Here is a 17,399-nt window from a genome sequence, read left to right as displayed (position 1 = left end):
AACACTCTATTATTCTTCAAAATGTTGTGTACTAGTTAAATGGAGAGGGATAGTGCTGAGATGACTGCAAGTGGGGACTACAGGCAGCCTTCTTGTGGTCATTAGACAGCTGTCTGATCCATTTGCCTGATAAGCTCATTGTGAGAATATCCCTGCATCTGGGATCTTAGTTCTGTCAAAAATACTGCCATCGTTAGGGCCTGAATGAAGAAAACACAACCGTAGAGTTGGCTGGCTTCAGGATGATAGGATAAAGGCCTTTCACATCCCTTGCCTTCTCCAGACCCCCCAAGGACAAGAGAGCAAGGAACAGCAGCACGAATGCCAGGAAGCAAGATGAGCCCAATGTGAAGATGGAGAGGAGAAGGAGACAAGAGAACAGGACGCATCCGCGTGGGAGGGAGGCTCCCAGAGAGCACCCGGACAGGGAGCGGGCGACCACCTGCTCAGCGCAGAAATGCAAGGCAAACAATTCCAGAGGAGCAGGAAGAACCCTTCCCTCTGCCCTAGGTCACCACGGGTGTGGTCACAGGACACCCTCCCGCACCCTGTGGGGAGAGAGGACACTGAGCTCTGCAGACACAGAGAGAGAGACCAGCCTAGGGTGGGCAGCGCCAAGAGCAGCGGAGCCCTGCCCATGTCCAGACACCAACTGCCAGCTTTATTATTTCCTAATCCCTCCTCCCCTAAGAAACAGGATTTAAAAAACACTGCATCTCTGACACAAGAAAGAATGCTCCCCAAAAAAAGAGAGGGATCCTTGTAGCCTAAGAGAGGCGCAGAGATTAAACTTCCAATCTGGCGGGGTTCAGTTCACACTAGGCCCTAGTTTCAGTTCCCCGCACTGACTGTGTGTGTGTGTGTGTGTGTGTGTGTGTGTGTGTGTATGCTAAAGTGAAAGAAATTCAGGGAAATATTTCAGAAAGAACACAAAAGATAAGTATTGGAAAGCAGGAGAGAGGAGATACAAAATCAGGGGATGTTTAGGAAATACAACATCCAGATAATAGGTATTCTAGAGAGAAGAATAAAAGTAGTGGTCAGAAAATAATATAAGAAATGATATATGAAAACCATGATCAAATCAGAACAAAAATCTCCAAATTGAAAGGATTTAGCCAGGAACCAGTTTAGGTAATGAAAAAAGACCCATCTCAAAGCACACCTTCAGAACAACACTGATGAGAGACAATTCTAAAAGCTTCCTGAAGGAGAACAAATTTAAACATACACAGAGTAAGTCAGAGAGCTGCAGAAGAGATGGCTCCAGGAAAAGAAGCTGTGGAAGCCGAGACCAGATGTGGCAGACCCTACTCCAAGAAAAACAGGGAATTATAAAAGAAAGGTAGTTCTAGAGTATGACTTAGCAGTGATCAATGGTTACAGGGTTGTAATAATGAAGACCTCAAATCAGATATTAACCAGAAAGATTCTGGCAAACTATGTTGAGAGGATAAGAGGAATACACGAGCAAAAACTGTCTCCTGAGGTTACGGACGACATCTAAACAGCACAGGGAGGAGTTGGACATGGAGTGGACGTCCAGGAGAGGGAAGGACCCGGGAGCCGCTGGGTGCTGGTGCTCTTATAGGCCTTTGAGCCCAAACGATCGTCTACAATATGTCCGGGTAGTACTTGGATAGCACACAAAATAAAACAAACCAACAAAAACGACTTCTCCACAGTTTACTTAGTAAACGTGCTACTCTAGGATACAAAACTGATCATGTAACGAGAGCTTGCAGATTATCAAAGGCCTCAAGTCTAAAGCCCTGCTGTGCTGCTCTCGAAAATCAAACCTTCACCTCGGAGACAGCGGCCTTCTCTTTAACACCACACCCATCCGACTGCAGTCCCCAAGCATGGATTCCAGCCCCTGGAGACTTGGCAGTCCCTCGGAGACTGAACTCCTAGTCCAGGGGGGGAGGAGGCCTGGCTTCCAATCTGATGCCTTACTAACCCACACAACACGGTTCCCAAACCCACAGCCACAGCCAGCCAGCCTGGAACCTTCCACAGGGCCAGGGCCAGCAACAAAGCCCACCGGTCCCAGGTTACAGGGCGCTGCGTGCTCCCCTTGGCTCCCCGTTCACACAGAGTGGAGCCGCAGAAGCCATTGCTGATTTGCCAAGGAACTCAGAAAATGACTTCTTGGTTCCAGTTCTGCGTCTGCGAACCATGGCCAGGGTGAGCCCTGCTGAGGAGCTGAGACCTGAGTGCACACGGCAGCCGAGATGACATGAACACCCCCTGCTTTCAGTACCATGGCTGACTTGGGGCAGTACTTCCTCTGAAGAAAAGTGAGGCAGAATTCTGTTTCCTAGAAGTCTCCCCTGTTCGAGCTGATACTGCTGAGAACTCCAGTGGCTTTGTGCACGTGTGCTGAAGCACCCGAGGGTGGCTCTTCCCATGAACGTGGGGTCCCTCTTCCTCTCTGGGGCTCTTCTCTAGGCAGCCCCATGCTAAGAGTACCTGCTCCTTCTCTTTTTCTCTGTTCTTTGCTGTTAACTCTGTCCCTGCCTCTAAAAGAAAGTCACACACACACACACACACACACACACACACACACTCTCCGCTGCTCTCCTCACGCTCCTCTCTGGGAAATCTCTCGACCCCAGCCACCCCACCCCTCCACACACTCCCAGGTGCTCTAAGCTCTAAACCTGCATTTCCACCTTCTTCTTGACACTTCCATTAGTACTATCTGAAAAATCAGATCCCTCTCATTTCTCTTTCTTCTCAACAGTGACATCAACAGTCTGAGTTATCTAGGTCAAAATCATCATCAGATCCTCTAGGACCTCCTTCTCTTCGCACCCTTCATGGGGAGTAGAGTGTAAACCTCAGAGACACGCGTGTCTATCCTCCCTGCGAACGACCCTGCTTTTCACCCGTATCAACACTGCACTATAACAGACCCATCTCAGCCTCAGTGTGTTCCTTCCCGGTCTGCCACCGGCCACTTCTACCCATCCTGCTCCCAGAGTGGCTTTGATCAAATGGCTGCTGACTTAAAACTATCAATGGCTCCCCATTGTCACCTCCTGGCACATAAGCCCCCCGACATTAATGTCCCAATTCAAAATGTTTAGCCCAGCATTTCTGTTGTGCTACTTAAAGCATGATTGCTCATGCTCCGGCTCTGCCCACCTCTCAGGACACTCTGAACCCCCAGTGGAGGAGAGCTGGCCCTGTCCCCTGTGCTGCCTCCGCAGCCTGCACTTTGCACAGGGACACACACAAGAAATGTCTTTGAATTGAAACCCAAGAGGACGGTCTTCAAACACCTGCTTGGAGTTCATCAGATACTTAACAACCCAACAACTTCTAGAAGGAAGTAATCTCTGACAGCAAACCCTGGTCCTGGTTTGAACACAGCTGGGATGAAGGAAGCCTTGGTTGGAACTGACGGCTGATAAATGGTTCTATCAAAGAAGACAACAACAACAACAAAAGGCTGGCTAGTGACACAGCAGATGACACTCTTGTCCCTAAGTCTATTTAAAATCCCCTAGTGGAACACCAGAATGAAACAGGCCATAGGATTTCCCTGAGGAACTCTCCTGACAACAGTGGCGGTGGCTCACTATCCTCCGATCCTGCTGGACTCTAAACCCAGCTGTGCTCCTCTGCCTGCTGAAAATAACCGTGGGGCTTTGCTAGGCTGCACGTCTCTCTCTGGCCCAGCTAGGGCTGTCTGCTGATTTTTAAACAGCGACACATAAACAGCATTTATTAGCATGGCCTTGTTCTACTCATAGAACATGAGGAGTGAAGCTGCTGCAGATACTGCTATGAGCTGGTCTCTGATTCACCACGTGGCAGGCTTCAAATAAACAGGAAGAAACATTCATTAAGCGAGTCTCCTTGACCTGTGGGAAACAGGTACCAAGGTACTGGCTTGCTGATTATGGAAAGTCAGTAAACAGTTTCAGGCGTTCTACTAGCCCTCAGATGGCCAGCCCCCAACTAGCCTTGCTCCAGGGCTTTGTGCAATTGACCTCAAACTTCAAAAGCGGGAACAGTAATCTACTCCGCCCTACTTTCCCTGATAAGAGTATTCAGGTGTCCCACTTTGTCTGGATTTATGGTGAAAGAAAGAATTTTTAAAGAATCAAGAAACTGAGCAAGTTTATCAAAATAATTTGGCAAAGAGAAAACTGGACAATGTCTGAACCCCTCAGGGGAGCACGGAAGCCAGCTGTGGCTCTTAGTCCCCAGGATTCAGGCCTGTCTTGCATTTCCTGGGCCATTTCCACTCCACTCTAATCCGCATCAGCAACGCACCGCTCGTTTCAAGTCAGAACCCTCACCATGGGGTCTACTCCCGGCCACCGATTTCTTTGTCCCTACAGGCAAATCCAGCTGGGTACCAGCTCTGGTCCAGCCAAGCAAGTGGGTGAGTCCCAGAGGCCCAAGGTCTCTGCCCGGCAGGGACAGCTGGGGGCGGCAGGGGGCGCTGCAGAGCCTCGGTCCCCACCCAGGAACCAACCCCAGGGCTCTGCCTGTCGGTGGCCGCAGCCTCCTCTGACCCCAGGCTCTACCTAAGTCTGTGCCGCTTCCTAAAAAAGACAAGGAGCCCTTCAGCACAGCCCAGATCGTGGGAAGAGAAGCAGGGGCATCTCACCCCGAAATCCGACCGCCCTTTTGTCTTTATGCACCTCGCCATAGACTAATGGCTGGAGATTCAGAAAAGTTGCTCCTTCTCAAATTCGAGCGCCGACCGCTCCTTCGTTAAAAGGAAAAAGCCGGGGAGGAGAGTGCGGGGGCGGGGAGGAAAAAGAGAAAAGAAAAGGAAAACCAGTCGGGGACCCTGAGCTCCGTGGGAACCGCAGCCCAAGTTGGCACCAAGCGGCTGGGCGGCCGCGCGCCCCCTCCCTCCGCGGGCTCACGCGGCGGCGTCGGTTCTAGCTGGACCCCACCAGGAACGCAGTCAGGGACCGCGGGCACCCAGCACCCCGTTCCGCACCGCCCCTCCCAGCTCCCCACTTGAGCCCCCCCCCCCCGACGGCGGGAGGTGGAGGGGACCCGAGTTCCCAGGGTGGCTCCCGCGGGGACGCCGCGGGGGAGCTGGGGCGGCCAGGGTCGGTGCGCATCGTGCCCTTCCTTGGCCTCCCCAGGTAAGCCTGGGGACCCCGGGGTCTGCTTCCGAGGGTCCCAGTCTAGGGGAGTCGCGCGTGCCGGGCTCTGCTGGCTGGACGCGTGTCTGCCATCAGTGTCCGTCTGCGGGGCCGTTCCGCGCCTTCCTTCGGCGCCCCGCACCCCAGTCCCTCGGCGGAGCGGGACGGAGCGGGAGCGCCGGGCCGGGTCGGCGGGGGCACCGTCGCCCGGATCCACCCGCCCCGCCGCGCACGTCGTGGCGCCGCCCTCCCGTGCGCGGGGCGCGGCGGGCCGGTACTCACAGGTCGGGCCCCGGGGAGCGGGGCGGCGCGCGGTGGCTGCGCGGCTCCAGCCCCCCGTTGACGCCCCTCCAGCCCCGGCGGCGGCGCTGCGGCTCGGCTGCCTCGTCCTCGCCCTCCTCCTCCTCCGGCGCGGGGAAGGTCACCCTCGCCTGCTCCTTGCACTTCCTGACCTTGGTGGACATCGCGCCGGCCGCGGGCCTCCTCCGCCGCGCGCCCTCCGGGCGGCGCCGCTCCCGGCCAGCAGCGGCTCCCGCAGCCCGCGCGGCCCGGGGCAGGAAGGCGGCGGGAGAGCGCGGCGCTGCCCGCGACCTGGCGGCTAGAGGCGGGAGCCGGCGCCGCGCCGCCGCCCACCATCCAAGCGCGGGAGCCGCCGCGCAGTGGCCGCGAGGAGGAAGCCCGGGCGGAGCGCGCGCCGGTGCCGGGAGAGGAGCTGCGGCCCCGCGGCCGCGGCGGTGCCGCCTGCGCGCCCGTCCCCTGCCTCCGACAGCATCACTTGCTAGGACAGAGCGCTACTCAGGGAGAGGAGGGAGGGGAGGGGAGGAGGGGAAGATCAGTTCCTCAGACAGCGCCGGAGAGGAAGCCGACAGACCAGCAGGTGGGGAGCCGAGTCTCGGAGAACTTCCTCTCCCCACCAGAGCTCCCGTGCACCCCCAGAGCAAGTTGGCTCGCGAGGTGGAGAGGAGCACACCCGCTCCTCGGCTTCCCCGCAGGCGCATTTGGAGTTCCAGCCCCAGATCTGCCTTGTGCAGGTTCAACCTGCAGAGCTTCCCGAGAGCCTCTGTGCTACAGCTTGGCACTATCTCTAACGTGCGTGATGCTTTTGTACCTGTAGCAATTTCGTTCATCTAACAAGACTAAGTACTTTCCCAGAGATATTTATCACGAAAATTTTTAAATCATTTTAAATTTTGAAAAAAAAATCCTGCAAAATTCAAGAGTGCTCATTCTTCTGGGAGGAAAGAGTTACAGAATTTTGGTCAACAGGAATCAGACAGAGCCTCTGGTCCTCTCCTTTTATTTCACTTTTCCCCTATTTACTCAGCGGTGCTGGCAATAGAACACGGCATGCATGCGCTCTACCCCTAAGCTACACACCCGGGTCGGGTCTGCTCCTTTTACAAATAGGAAAGTGGACGCTCCCCTCCCGAACCCTAAAGGTAGGCCAGCAGGGAGACAACAGGCCAGGCCTGGACAGTGTACTGTCCAAGATGTTCTATTGCCTCGAATAGCCAGCTTTCCACAGGCCCACCTTGGAAGAATCACAGAAACACCAGAGGGGCTGTGATGAGACGAAATAAGACCTGCTCATTTTTTTAAAAAAGTATTTTTATTAGTTGTTGAGGGACCTTTATTTTATGTATTTATTTACATGCGGTGCTGAGAATCAAACCCACATGCTAGGCAAGTGCTCTACCACTGAGCCACAAGCCCAGCCCAAGATCCGCTCATTTTTGACTGCCTCCAGTTGGGTTGTGCTTCTTGGAGGAGCAGATCTTCCCAGTTTAAGCAAAGCACCAGCGAGGCAATGTAGCTACCTTGAGTCTAATCCTTGAAAAGTAAACAAAATACCAGTCATTTTTGTTAAATTGACATCAAGTGTTTACGTTTAAAGAAGCAACGATACTTCTTAAGACAACTGATTGGGGGAGAACAGGAGCAAGTGAACACTGTCCAGCACTCTTTGGTGGACAGGCCCCCTCACAGGGTCACCAGAACCCCTCCTCCCACCTCTGAATTATAAGCAGACTGCCCAACACCCTAGTGCCCTGGGGTCTGCCTCTGGCTCCTGCCACTTGCCTCTCCCCATACAAGAGACTCTGCTCACAGCAGGTCTGATCATGACTTGCCTCTATGAAAATCTCTGGAGACTTCCCACTGCTTTCAGGTTAAAATCCAAATCTGGCATACCCAGCCCCCTGGGGGCTGACCCTAGTTCTGCAGTGTCTGCTCCCACCTTCCCACGGGTGCATTCCCACGCCAGCAACCCTGGACGTCTCATTCATCACCTGACAACTGTGGCTTTTCCTGCCGTGGTCTGGACACCCCAGAATGTCTCTTTCTCCTTCTACCTGGCACACTGCTCTTTCCCTTAAAACCTAGCTTAGAAGTGGCTTCCAGTCTGACAGCCGTCCTCCATCCCAGGGAAGTCCCCCGCCTCTCCGTGTACACCACATGTTAGCCTTGGTCACAGCAGACTGAAGTTAGTTCTTATGCCTGTCTTTCCCTGAAGTGTGAATTCCTTGCTGGTGATTTGGTTCTTACTTCTTTTGAGCTACTTGGGGCTAGTTTTTTGTTCTTGCTATTTAGCTGAGTGCTTGGTGTCCAGGAAATCAATAAAAGCTGTTGAAGAAATTAAAGAAATCTGCAGGTTCTTTCTAATTGCATGACAAGCCCATGGCCTGTGTAGAGGCTCTGGATAGCTCTGTGGGCTGCTGGAGTCTCCAGAGTTTACTCTCACACCTGCCATGTTGGTGTCCCGGGGCTATCAAGAGACTCTGTGGCTTAACTAACTGAAATTTATTTTCCCACAATCTGGGAGCTTTCCCTCTGTGCCTGTGCTTGTCTCCTCCTCTTATGGGGACACCCCTCATGTTGGATTAGGACCAACCAATTACCCATTTAACTTTTGTTACCACTGCCTGCAACTGCTGTCTGTCACATTCTGAGGCCCTGGGGACGAGGACTTCAGGATGTGTCTTGTGTTGACAAGATCCAGCCCATAACACTGCCTACCTCTCCTGAGCAAGGCTGTGGTCTCCTTCAGAGTCTGTCTTTTTTTTCTTTTCCTTTTGGTAGTGCTGGGGACGAACCCAGGGCTGTGCATGCCAGGCTAATGCTCTGCCACTGAGCCACAGCTCCAGCCCCGGAGTCTGGTTCTTCTTTATCTTAAGTGTGGTCCCGGAGCACACTCTATGAAAGAGAGGGAATCTACAAGAAAGCAGGCTCTTAGAGAAATGACAGGACTTTTCTGTTTTGTTTTCTCCTTTTGTGAGAGGCCTGTAGCCGTCTGTACTCATGAAAAAAGTGCTGGCCTGTAATATATTCAAGATCTGTTCCTTCTTTGGGGGAACACAATAATCAGTATTCAGTACTCAAAAGATACAGCTGTTTATGCAGGTTATTTTCAACTAGAGGCAGCCACTGAGGCATAAGCAAAGCATAACTTTTATGAGAAATCCAAATAAAATTAGTGATTTTTAAAAACCCAGCAGCAGAGATGGTCTTCCTCAAATTCAAAGAAAATCCTGTACCTTCCTTAAAATCTGTTTTGCACACTGTGGGGGCTCCCTGTTCTTTCCTTTAGCCCCTCTGTCTTCTTCCTCCCTTTCCCCAGGGCCTTCTGTGACACACAAGGAGACCCCGCTGCGCAGTTAATTCTTGAACATCAGCCTGAAGATTCTCCAGAGCACATCCTCAAGGGAGCCAGAGCTTGGGAACAGGTAGGATGTTCCCAATAGTGCACATTTTATCCTCCTTTGGAATAGAAGTTCTCTTATAAATGGATTTTTCTTTGCTTTTTTAAAGTAACTTTACATCGCTAATCATGTTAGCAGTGTAACTAATAGAATAGGAAATGCTACATATTATGAGAACAGTTGAATCCCCAAAACAGGGCCCTAAAGTTATCATGTTAACACCCTAGTGCCTTTACACAGAATTCACATTGTCCTATAAATTGTCAATCCCTCATCCTTACAGTTCTTACAGGCCAAGGAGGTCCCAGACAGCTTCCAAACTTGAAACTTGTGTTTTGAAAATTTCCTCATGAATCAGAAGTTTGGAACTCTAAATTTACTTTATCATAGAAATAAGCTATAAATGACGGTTCTATTTCCAGGACGGTTAGCTTAAACCTGTTTCAGTGACAGTATCTAAGAACTCATACGGTAAGCCAGGGCCTGGAATTGAATCCGTTCTCTGCTGCTCAGAGGTTCTGCGACCGTGAAGAAGCTACTTAACCCCTCTGAGCCTCTTCTGCAAGAGGACAGAGCCATAGTAGCTATTTCCTCTGGCTGCTATAAGGTTCTGTGTTAACAGCACCTGAAACTATGCTTTGTATACAGTAGGCACCATGTAACTTGTAATTGCCTTCAGTTGGATACTGTGAACCCAAGAACTATCACAGAAGCCTGCAGTCTGGGTCCTGCAGCAGGGCTCCACCCTGGGGCCTCTAGATGCCACTCTCAACAGCACTGCCAAGCTGTTGCTCCCTCGCTTCGGCCTTCCCCACTGGCTGGGAGCTTTGCAGTTCACAGGCCAAGGAGGTCCCAGGCAATTCCTAAAAGTCTTGTATGACCTTGTCACAGCAGTGTACTCATCAAGCTGTATATAGCGAGTGCTCAATGAAGGTGACAAGAGATAATGGCAGAGGCCAGTGCAAGAGCAGACTTTTGAGAAATGAAGCACTCCAGAAGCGAGGAGGGAGAGCGCGTCCTTCCCTGCTGTGCACACAGCAGCCCCGCGGACCCTTTAGCACTCCTCGCCTCCCTTCTTGAAGTCCCCCCCCCCAGGTGGTGGGCTCCTGGGCGCACCTTAGTTGAGAGTTCCCCAGCCGCTCTCCCAGGTCTGCTCTCCACACTGCCTTTCTGTCCTGTCAGTCGTGACTGCCGTCTGTTGCAGGAAAACCATCTCACACAAATCCACACGCGTTGTGAAAGCTGGGAATCCTTCATGCTCTGAGGGATTTACATTTTTCAAAAATTGCAATAGATTTCCCTTTAACACAGTGACGAGCTGTGTGTTTAAATGAAGTGAAAGGAAGGAGCTTTGGGGGGGGAGGGGGGAGCTGCCGAGCAGCAAGCTGGGCCTGGGCGACTCCCCCTGCAGGATGCTCACTGTGCTTCTCCCTGCCTGCAAGTTTCAATCCTGACCCCTACGAATTCGCCCGAATCCCGCCCCATCAACATCCACTGATGGCATTGTCTAGAAAGCCTCCCTATCCAAGGAGGGAGTGGCACGCGGACTAAGGGGCAGAGCTAGGGGCTTTGTAGAGTCTCATCATCGAGCAGAGATGAATTCATCATTGTTAGAAGACAGTTCTCCAAGCAGCACCTCCCATTTCCAGGCACCCTGCAAGCACAGGCAATGGCTGCCTCTGTCCTGGAGCACACTTTGAAGGATGTTTATAGGGCCACCCTTGGGAGCAGGAGAGGGTGGCCTTCTCTGAAGCAAAGAGCTGATGAGCTCACTGTCCAGTTTAACAAAGAGAATGCTCTCCAGGGCACCGGCCAGGCCTGCTTGCTGGTTACCTAAGCTTGGGATTCTTCTCTGCTAATGCAACCCACTGTGTGTGGGGTATCATCTGGCCCTCTTCATGTCCCTCGGTGGGAACTGGGACTCAAGGAAGAGGCACAATGCTGTGACTCTGGCTACTGCCACTGAAATGACAACACACGTCCTTGATCTCTGGCCCAGGAGTTTTGTGCCTTGAGCCAGCACCCATTAGCCTGCGGCTGGCAACATCCTTAGCAAACAGAAGGGTAAATCCCAGCCCTTCATCATTCTTGATAATTATTAAATTTACAGATGAAAAACTTAACAGCTCTCCCCAGGACAGAAGTCTCCAAGAGCAAACTTGGTTCTTCAAGGGGTGGTAATAACTTTCCCACGGAGCTTGGTGCGTTATTCATTAATTTTCTGATGCCCACGTCCTGCTCTGCACACTTGTTGATACGTTTGTTTAAATGTGAAATGTCCACCAGACCAGTCTTTGCTCTCCCACAGCAAGGCCTGGACTCCACCAGAGCTTCCTGCTTCTTAGTGCAATCTGAAGAGTGGGACCCCAGCCCTTCGCTCCAGGCCGCCCCCCCGGCTGTGGGGGAGTGGGACGCACAGGGCACAGCCCAGGCGCCCACCTCTCCAGTGTGTTGTATGTGAACTTGCAGAACCCAAATCTGCCCAGCCTTTATTTTTGGCAAAGTTCAGAACAACTCTCCTTCATCCTAATCCCTATGACCCAGGCTGACCTGCTTCTAAAAACTATTTAAAGGCATATTCCTCAAAGTTATATTTGTCCTTCCTTGAGGGAGAAAAAGCCTCCGATGACTTGCAGATGGGAAACTGGCAGAGATGGTCCAATGAGCCACCTGTCCAGAAGCAGGTCAGCCTTCCAGGCCTGGTGCTGCCACCGTGGCTGACGTCAGGCTATTGATCCTGCCCAGGCCGAGTCTTCTTAGTGCATGTTAAAAACGCTGGTTAGTGCTTCAGCTGGATGTGGGGGTGCTGCCTGTAATCCTAACCACTGGGGAGACCAAGGCAGGAGGATTGCGGTTCAAGCCCAGTCTGGGCAATTTAATGAGACCACCCCCCTCAAAAAAAAAAGAAAGACACTAAAAATATTAGGTGTGATTCTCCATTCTTCTGCTCACCCGCCCATTTGTGTCGAATTTATTCTGTTCCAAATGTAGCTTTGCTCCAAGGTTAGAATTGCTCCACATTGGCGCTAGGCTAGAGTTGTTGGTCTCCATCACCAGGTCAGAGTTGACCACTTCATCTCCCTTTACTTTGCTTGAAAGCACAGACATCTACTCCCCGCCCACAGATGGGAGCTGCCTGGTGCTGGAGCCGGTCTAGCTAGTTATGAATACAGGGAAGGGACAGGGTCTCACTTTAACACTGATCTTCCCGTGGCAATCTTCAAATGTGACTCCCTGCACCTGTAACTCAACTTTGGACAAAAGCATTTATTCAAAGCACAAAGAAAATAGAACAAAAAAGATTAAAAAAAAATGTCTCTTCTTCTCCCTGTATTTACTTGGAATAAGTTACCTTTAAAATGTATTGAAATATTTGGGATGCTCATGGACTCTTTTTAATGCATATTTTGATTAAAAGTCAAAGTGACAAGATAGTCACAAAATAACTTAGAAATGTGCAACCCAATTTATTTTTGATGTGACATTACAATTGTAATGTCTTTAAGAATTTCAGGGATAAAGGAAAGGGTTACAGTGTCCACAAAATCATGAGCTGTGCAGGACTGCAACATAATTTAAAGAGACATGAAATCTGGTCGCCTTGCAGTGCTTGAATCCTCTGCACTGTCCCTGTTAAATTTTCATATATGCACATTGATACTGTCATTCTGTAAACAGTTTTGAAAACATCATGCACTTGCCTCCAGGGATCTTTTATTGCATTAGATCCTTTCTTGGGAGAGGTTTTCCTCATGTGGCTTACACCTCAACAGAGTCCAATCTGTGAGGTTCCTGTCCTGGAGAAGGCTGCTGCCTCTCTGGGTGATGGTATCAGCCCTTGAAGGGACTTGAAATGAGCCTGTAAGGACTCCTGGAGAGCACGGCTGTCCAACAGCACCTGGGTCTAAAGGACTGGGAAAGTCCACTCACAGATGTGAGAAGCAAATTCAGTCCATAATTAATTGAGCCCTTATTGAAAACCTGCTGTGTAAATTCAGGCCTTGGACATCACCTAGTTAGAATGCCCATTGAAGATGGGATAGAGGCCCCTTAATAAGGATCTATGTCATTGTAAACCAAAAAGAAGACAGGTTATGTAATTTTGCATGCAATATCTTTAGCTTTGACTACAAAACAGCAGAGTGGCCTAACTGGAAATTGGAAAGCTTTGAATCTTGGCTAGAGGTGATTTATCCTGGAAAAGGAGCCGTGTCTAGTGGGCTTTGTTGGCATCTTGGGAAGGTGATGCTTTCTGCAGAGCCAGGAATGATTACAAAAGACTTGGATTCTGCACGAAGCCAGCAGCTCTTGCACATGGAAGTTTCTCTCATTGAGGTTCCTTGGCCACAGAACAACAGAAAGGACTCATTCTTTAGGGTGTTCGTTTGTTTTATGAAGACTTCTCGCCCACTCGGCTGCTCAGCAGCCGCTTACAATTCTGAAGTCCCAGAGGAAAGAGTGGTTTCACACACACCATGGAGGAGATGGCAGGCTCCCAAACCACGAACACCTCCAATTTCCATGTGCAGCCAGCTTAGCGAATCACAGGTGGACTTTTACCAAAAATGCATTCAAGGGCCTATGCCTCCAATAATACCTTATTTAAAAATAAACAGCTCATCCTTGGCTAGAAATATTATGTGGGCTGTTGCCAAATGCATTAAAATATCAACAAAGGGGGCCGGAGTTGTGGCTTAGCAGTGGAGGACTGGCCTAGCACGTGCAAGGCACTGGGTTCCATCCTCAGCACCACATAAAAATAAATAAATAAAATAAAGGTATCCAACTACAACTAAAAAAAAGAATTAAGAAAATCAACAAAGACACTTCTGGAGAAAACTCAGCAGGAGCCCAAACTCCAGAAAAAATTGACTTCAGGAGGAAGGACGAGAGCTCACCACAAGCAGCAAGAGTGCACTGAGGATCTAGGCGTTAGAACTGGGAGAAGGGAAACTGGAACAGGCTAGTTAGAATGGCTTCAGGGAGAGTGTGTAAGAAGATTCTGTCTGTGGCATCAGATCTGTTCCCAGAGCCTGGTTTACATACATGTGCTACAAGCCTTAAAATTGCATCGAAAGCAAGAAAAAAATTCATGGTCCCAAGACAGTGATGGGACCATGAATGAGAGGATCTTAAATACAGGCTGCTCCCGTTTAGGTATGTGGTGTCCCCCAAAAGCTCATGCGTGAGACAATGCAAGAAGGTTCAGAGGTGAACTGCTGGGGTTACGAGCTTCCTGATCAGTGGATTGATCACCAGTATGGATTAGCTGGGTGGTGACTGAAGGAAGACAGGGTCAGCTGGAGGAAGCAGCTCACTGGGCATGCCTTTGGGGTACGTGTTCTGTCCCTGGTGAGCAGAGCTCTCTTGCTTCCTAGTGGCCCTGCCTGACCTGCTTCTCTGCCTCGTCCCTCTGCCTCCGTGTGTGGCCTCACCTCAGACCTAGAGCTGTGGACTCCGCCCACCCTGGGCTGCACATCTGAAAGCAGGAGCCACATACACTTTTCTTCTCCAAGTTGTTCTCTAGGTCTTTCGATCACAGCAACACGAAAGCTGACTAAAACACAGACAATGTACGTCTGGTGTAGCACGTGAGACTGAATTGATGGAGGCCACAGACTTGATCTCAAATCACCACCACCATCATTAGCAGCAGCAGCTACTTTTCCTACTGTTCCTTACTGATTAGTGTGGATACACACCTGTGGGATGATGCCCTGGGGATCTGAAACAGGTCCAGACAGAGGGCAGGGTGTGCCCCCCCTTTAAAAACCCCAAGCCACCTCTAGATAATGCCCTTGACTTCACCCATCAGACCTTGGGTGGTCTGGCCTTGCCTATGTCTCGGGCCTCATCTGCTGCTACCTTTCCTTTCAGAGTTTGTTTATGCAATCCCTCTGCCCAGAACCCATTCATGCAAAACTGTTATTGAGCACCAATTATGTGCCCTCCCTAAACGTCTGCCTGCCAAATCTTCATCCTTCTCAAAAATCTTCTCCCTGCAGTGTCTCCCTGGAGGTGAGTTCATCACCACCAGTGAGCCTTTTAAATGACGCCACCACTGTACCTGGGGCACAAACCTGATGCAATTTAGAACCACACCCCAATTTCTTTTTTCTTTTTTTTAACGGAGCAAAATCAAATCCAGGTGAAACAAAAACCGAAACCTACATCAGTGGGTTTGTCCCAGTGACCAGAAGTTAAACAGCCAAAGGAAGAGCTCATCGTTTCAGCCAGCTTTCTCGCTGCTGTGCCTAAAGGACCCAGCCAGAACAATTGGAGAGGAGGAGAAGTTTACTTCGGGGCTCACGGTTTCAGAGGTCTCAGGACATAAAAGGCCGGCTCCATTCCTCGGGCTCCAGATGAGGCAGACCATGAGGGTAGAAGAGTGTGGCGGAGGGAAGCAGCTCACATGATGATCAGAGAGCAGGGAGAGACTCCGCTGGCCAGATACAAAATACAAATCCCAAAGGCTCACCCCCAGTGCCCACCTCCTCCAGCCACGCCCCACCTGCCTTCAGCCACCACCCAGTTAATCCCACCAGGCGACTGGTTTGCTGACTGGATTAAGACCCTCATGAACCTTCTTGCATATCTCACACATGAGCATTGGGGGGACACCTCACATCCAAACCATAACACTAATAATCCTTTCACCTTCTGCCCCCCCCCCTGCCCACTTCCTCAAAAATAACTATAGTCAAAGAGTTTGGAGCATAGGTTTCAGGGATATATGTGTATATTTAATAGGCAGTTTAACGTGTTCAAGAGCACAGATGCCGGAGCCAGGCTACTTAGTCAGAATTTGAGTCCTACTCCTTAACATTTTTTGGTTTGGGGGGGAAATTACATGTCCTTTCTGGGTCTCAGCTTCCTTATTCCTGAGCTGGTAGTGGCATTAGTGCCTGTGGTTAAATGAATTACCCGTGAATCATGGGCAGTGCCTAGTACCTAGTACATTCTTTAGAACTGTTTGTTAGAGATGTTAGCCAAGAATAGGGTTTTATGCTGCTTTTAAACATAAGCATGGAGCTATGCTACACTAATCGCTCTGCAATTTGCTTTTGCTTCTGCTGAGCAGCATACCCACCTCATTTTATAATAAATCCTTGAAGAACTGAACTTCCTTCAGAACATGGTTTTGCTGCAGAGGTACCGAGCACGCTGGTGAAGGGCAGCAGGGCTGAGCGATGCTGATGACAGGGACCTGGGTGTTCCTTGAGTGCATCCATCTAAAAAGCATCTCTGAGCCTTGAGAGTCTGTGTGTCCTGGCAAAGCAACATCTGGTTACATTGAAGGGACTGCAGTTGTGGTCCTGAGAGAGCTGGGACTTCCTCAGAGAGGAGGTCTTCTGTTCTTTGTGAGTCTCTCCATCCCATGGCCTGAGTCACTTTTGCTCCTCTTTTTATTGTTGCTTTCTTTCATTGTACATATTTGTTGGGCCACAATTTAGATAAAAAGCTACGTGGGACACAAGGACCAGGTTGTGCATGAGATGACCTTAGTCACAATCCTTCCCCAATCTTTGTTCATCCACAGTCTGAAGCACTGCCTCCTGTTTACATTTTTGGACAAAGAAAGAAAATGTCACCAGTGTTGGGAGTCGCCCCAGCTCCAAAGACTAACCTCCCCACCCCCTGACAAGAGCCATCCAATGGTGAGTCCTGCTGGCTCACATGATCCTTACCCACCAATCAGACTAGCCCTGCTGGCTCACATGATCCTTACCCACCAATCAGACTAGCCCTGCTGGCTCACATGATCCTTACCCACCAATTGAAAGCACCCCATGCCAACTATCAAACCACCCCCGGCTCTATAAATATACAGAGCTATTCCTCAATAAAGGAGCATTTTCTCCCCTGATGAGCCTTGATTATTCTTTCAATGAGCTACCAAGAAGCCTAGACACAGAAAAGGTGTAGAAACAGTTAGTCCTGGATGAATTCCTTTAAATGGGAGAGTCTGAGGCATTTCTGAGATTTTTCATCATCTGTGTGGGAGACAAAAATCACTGAAAATTTGGTGCTGGAATGTGACAGACGGCCTGGGTCCCATGTTTTATAACTAAGCGTACAACCATCGCCTAGGCTTTCAGAGATTTTTGAAAAGCCACAGGGACTTCTATATGTGTCACAGCTGAGATGAATTGGCCAATGATCATAAATCAGAGTACTGAGCTTTTATGCAGATTTTCCAGAATGCACTGGCCTTCAAACTTTCCTGAGTTAGCAGAAACTCTTCCCACATCTTTTAATCACTCAAAGTGATATAGTAAATTGTGTAAAATTTTTTTTTGTTTGTTCCACTGTTGAGTGACTGAAGGCTTTTATTTTTTATAATCTTTTTATATTTTAAGAAATTAGTTTCTCAAAGCAAACATTCTCCCTGTAAAACCTCAAGATCTTATTTCTTAACCATACTGAAGAGCTCAAGAGATTACTATTTTTTTCCACACGAAATGTAAAATATGCAATACCTGATTGTACAATCCTATTCAATTCCATTCTCTAAGTCTCGTTAATTACACATTCTTTACTAGAGATCAATCAATTACTTGATTGCTTATCAATTGCTGTG

At 49.9% G+C, this 17,399-nt stretch overlaps 1 protein-coding gene and 1 long non-coding RNA gene across 4 annotated transcripts in view; one reads left to right on the top strand and one right to left on the bottom strand.

The window, feature by feature from the left end:
• Trpc3 (transient receptor potential cation channel subfamily C member 3) overlaps positions 1-5,648 on the bottom strand; it is a 55,999-nt gene extending 50,351 nt beyond the window's left edge. For 2 of the 3 annotated variants that reach the window (XM_027955849.2, XM_027955850.2), the window contains exon 1: positions 5,403-5,644. In XM_027955849.2, the coding sequence (XP_027811650.1) occupies positions 5,403-5,584 (182 nt within the window). In that variant the 5' untranslated portion in view covers positions 5,585-5,644. Of the gene's footprint in view, positions 1-5,402 lie in introns of all 3 variants that reach the window. The other variant, XM_027955851.2, reaches the window with a different exon arrangement.
• A 313-nt stretch (positions 5,649-5,961) lies between these two features.
• LOC139706547 (uncharacterized) lies at positions 5,962-16,625 on the top strand. The gene is made up of 3 exons (XR_011708167.1): positions 5,962-5,997; positions 8,737-8,842; positions 16,359-16,625. It is a non-coding gene; the product is annotated as an uncharacterized lncRNA (long non-coding RNA).
• The last annotated feature ends 774 nt before the right edge of the window (positions 16,626-17,399 follow it).

Source organism: Marmota flaviventris, chromosome 7 (genome assembly GCF_047511675.1).
Source record: "Marmota flaviventris isolate mMarFla1 chromosome 7, mMarFla1.hap1, whole genome shotgun sequence".
Classification (NCBI taxonomy): Eukaryota; Metazoa; Chordata; class Mammalia; order Rodentia; family Sciuridae; genus Marmota; species Marmota flaviventris.
This window is presented reverse-complemented; position numbering and strand designations above follow the sequence as displayed.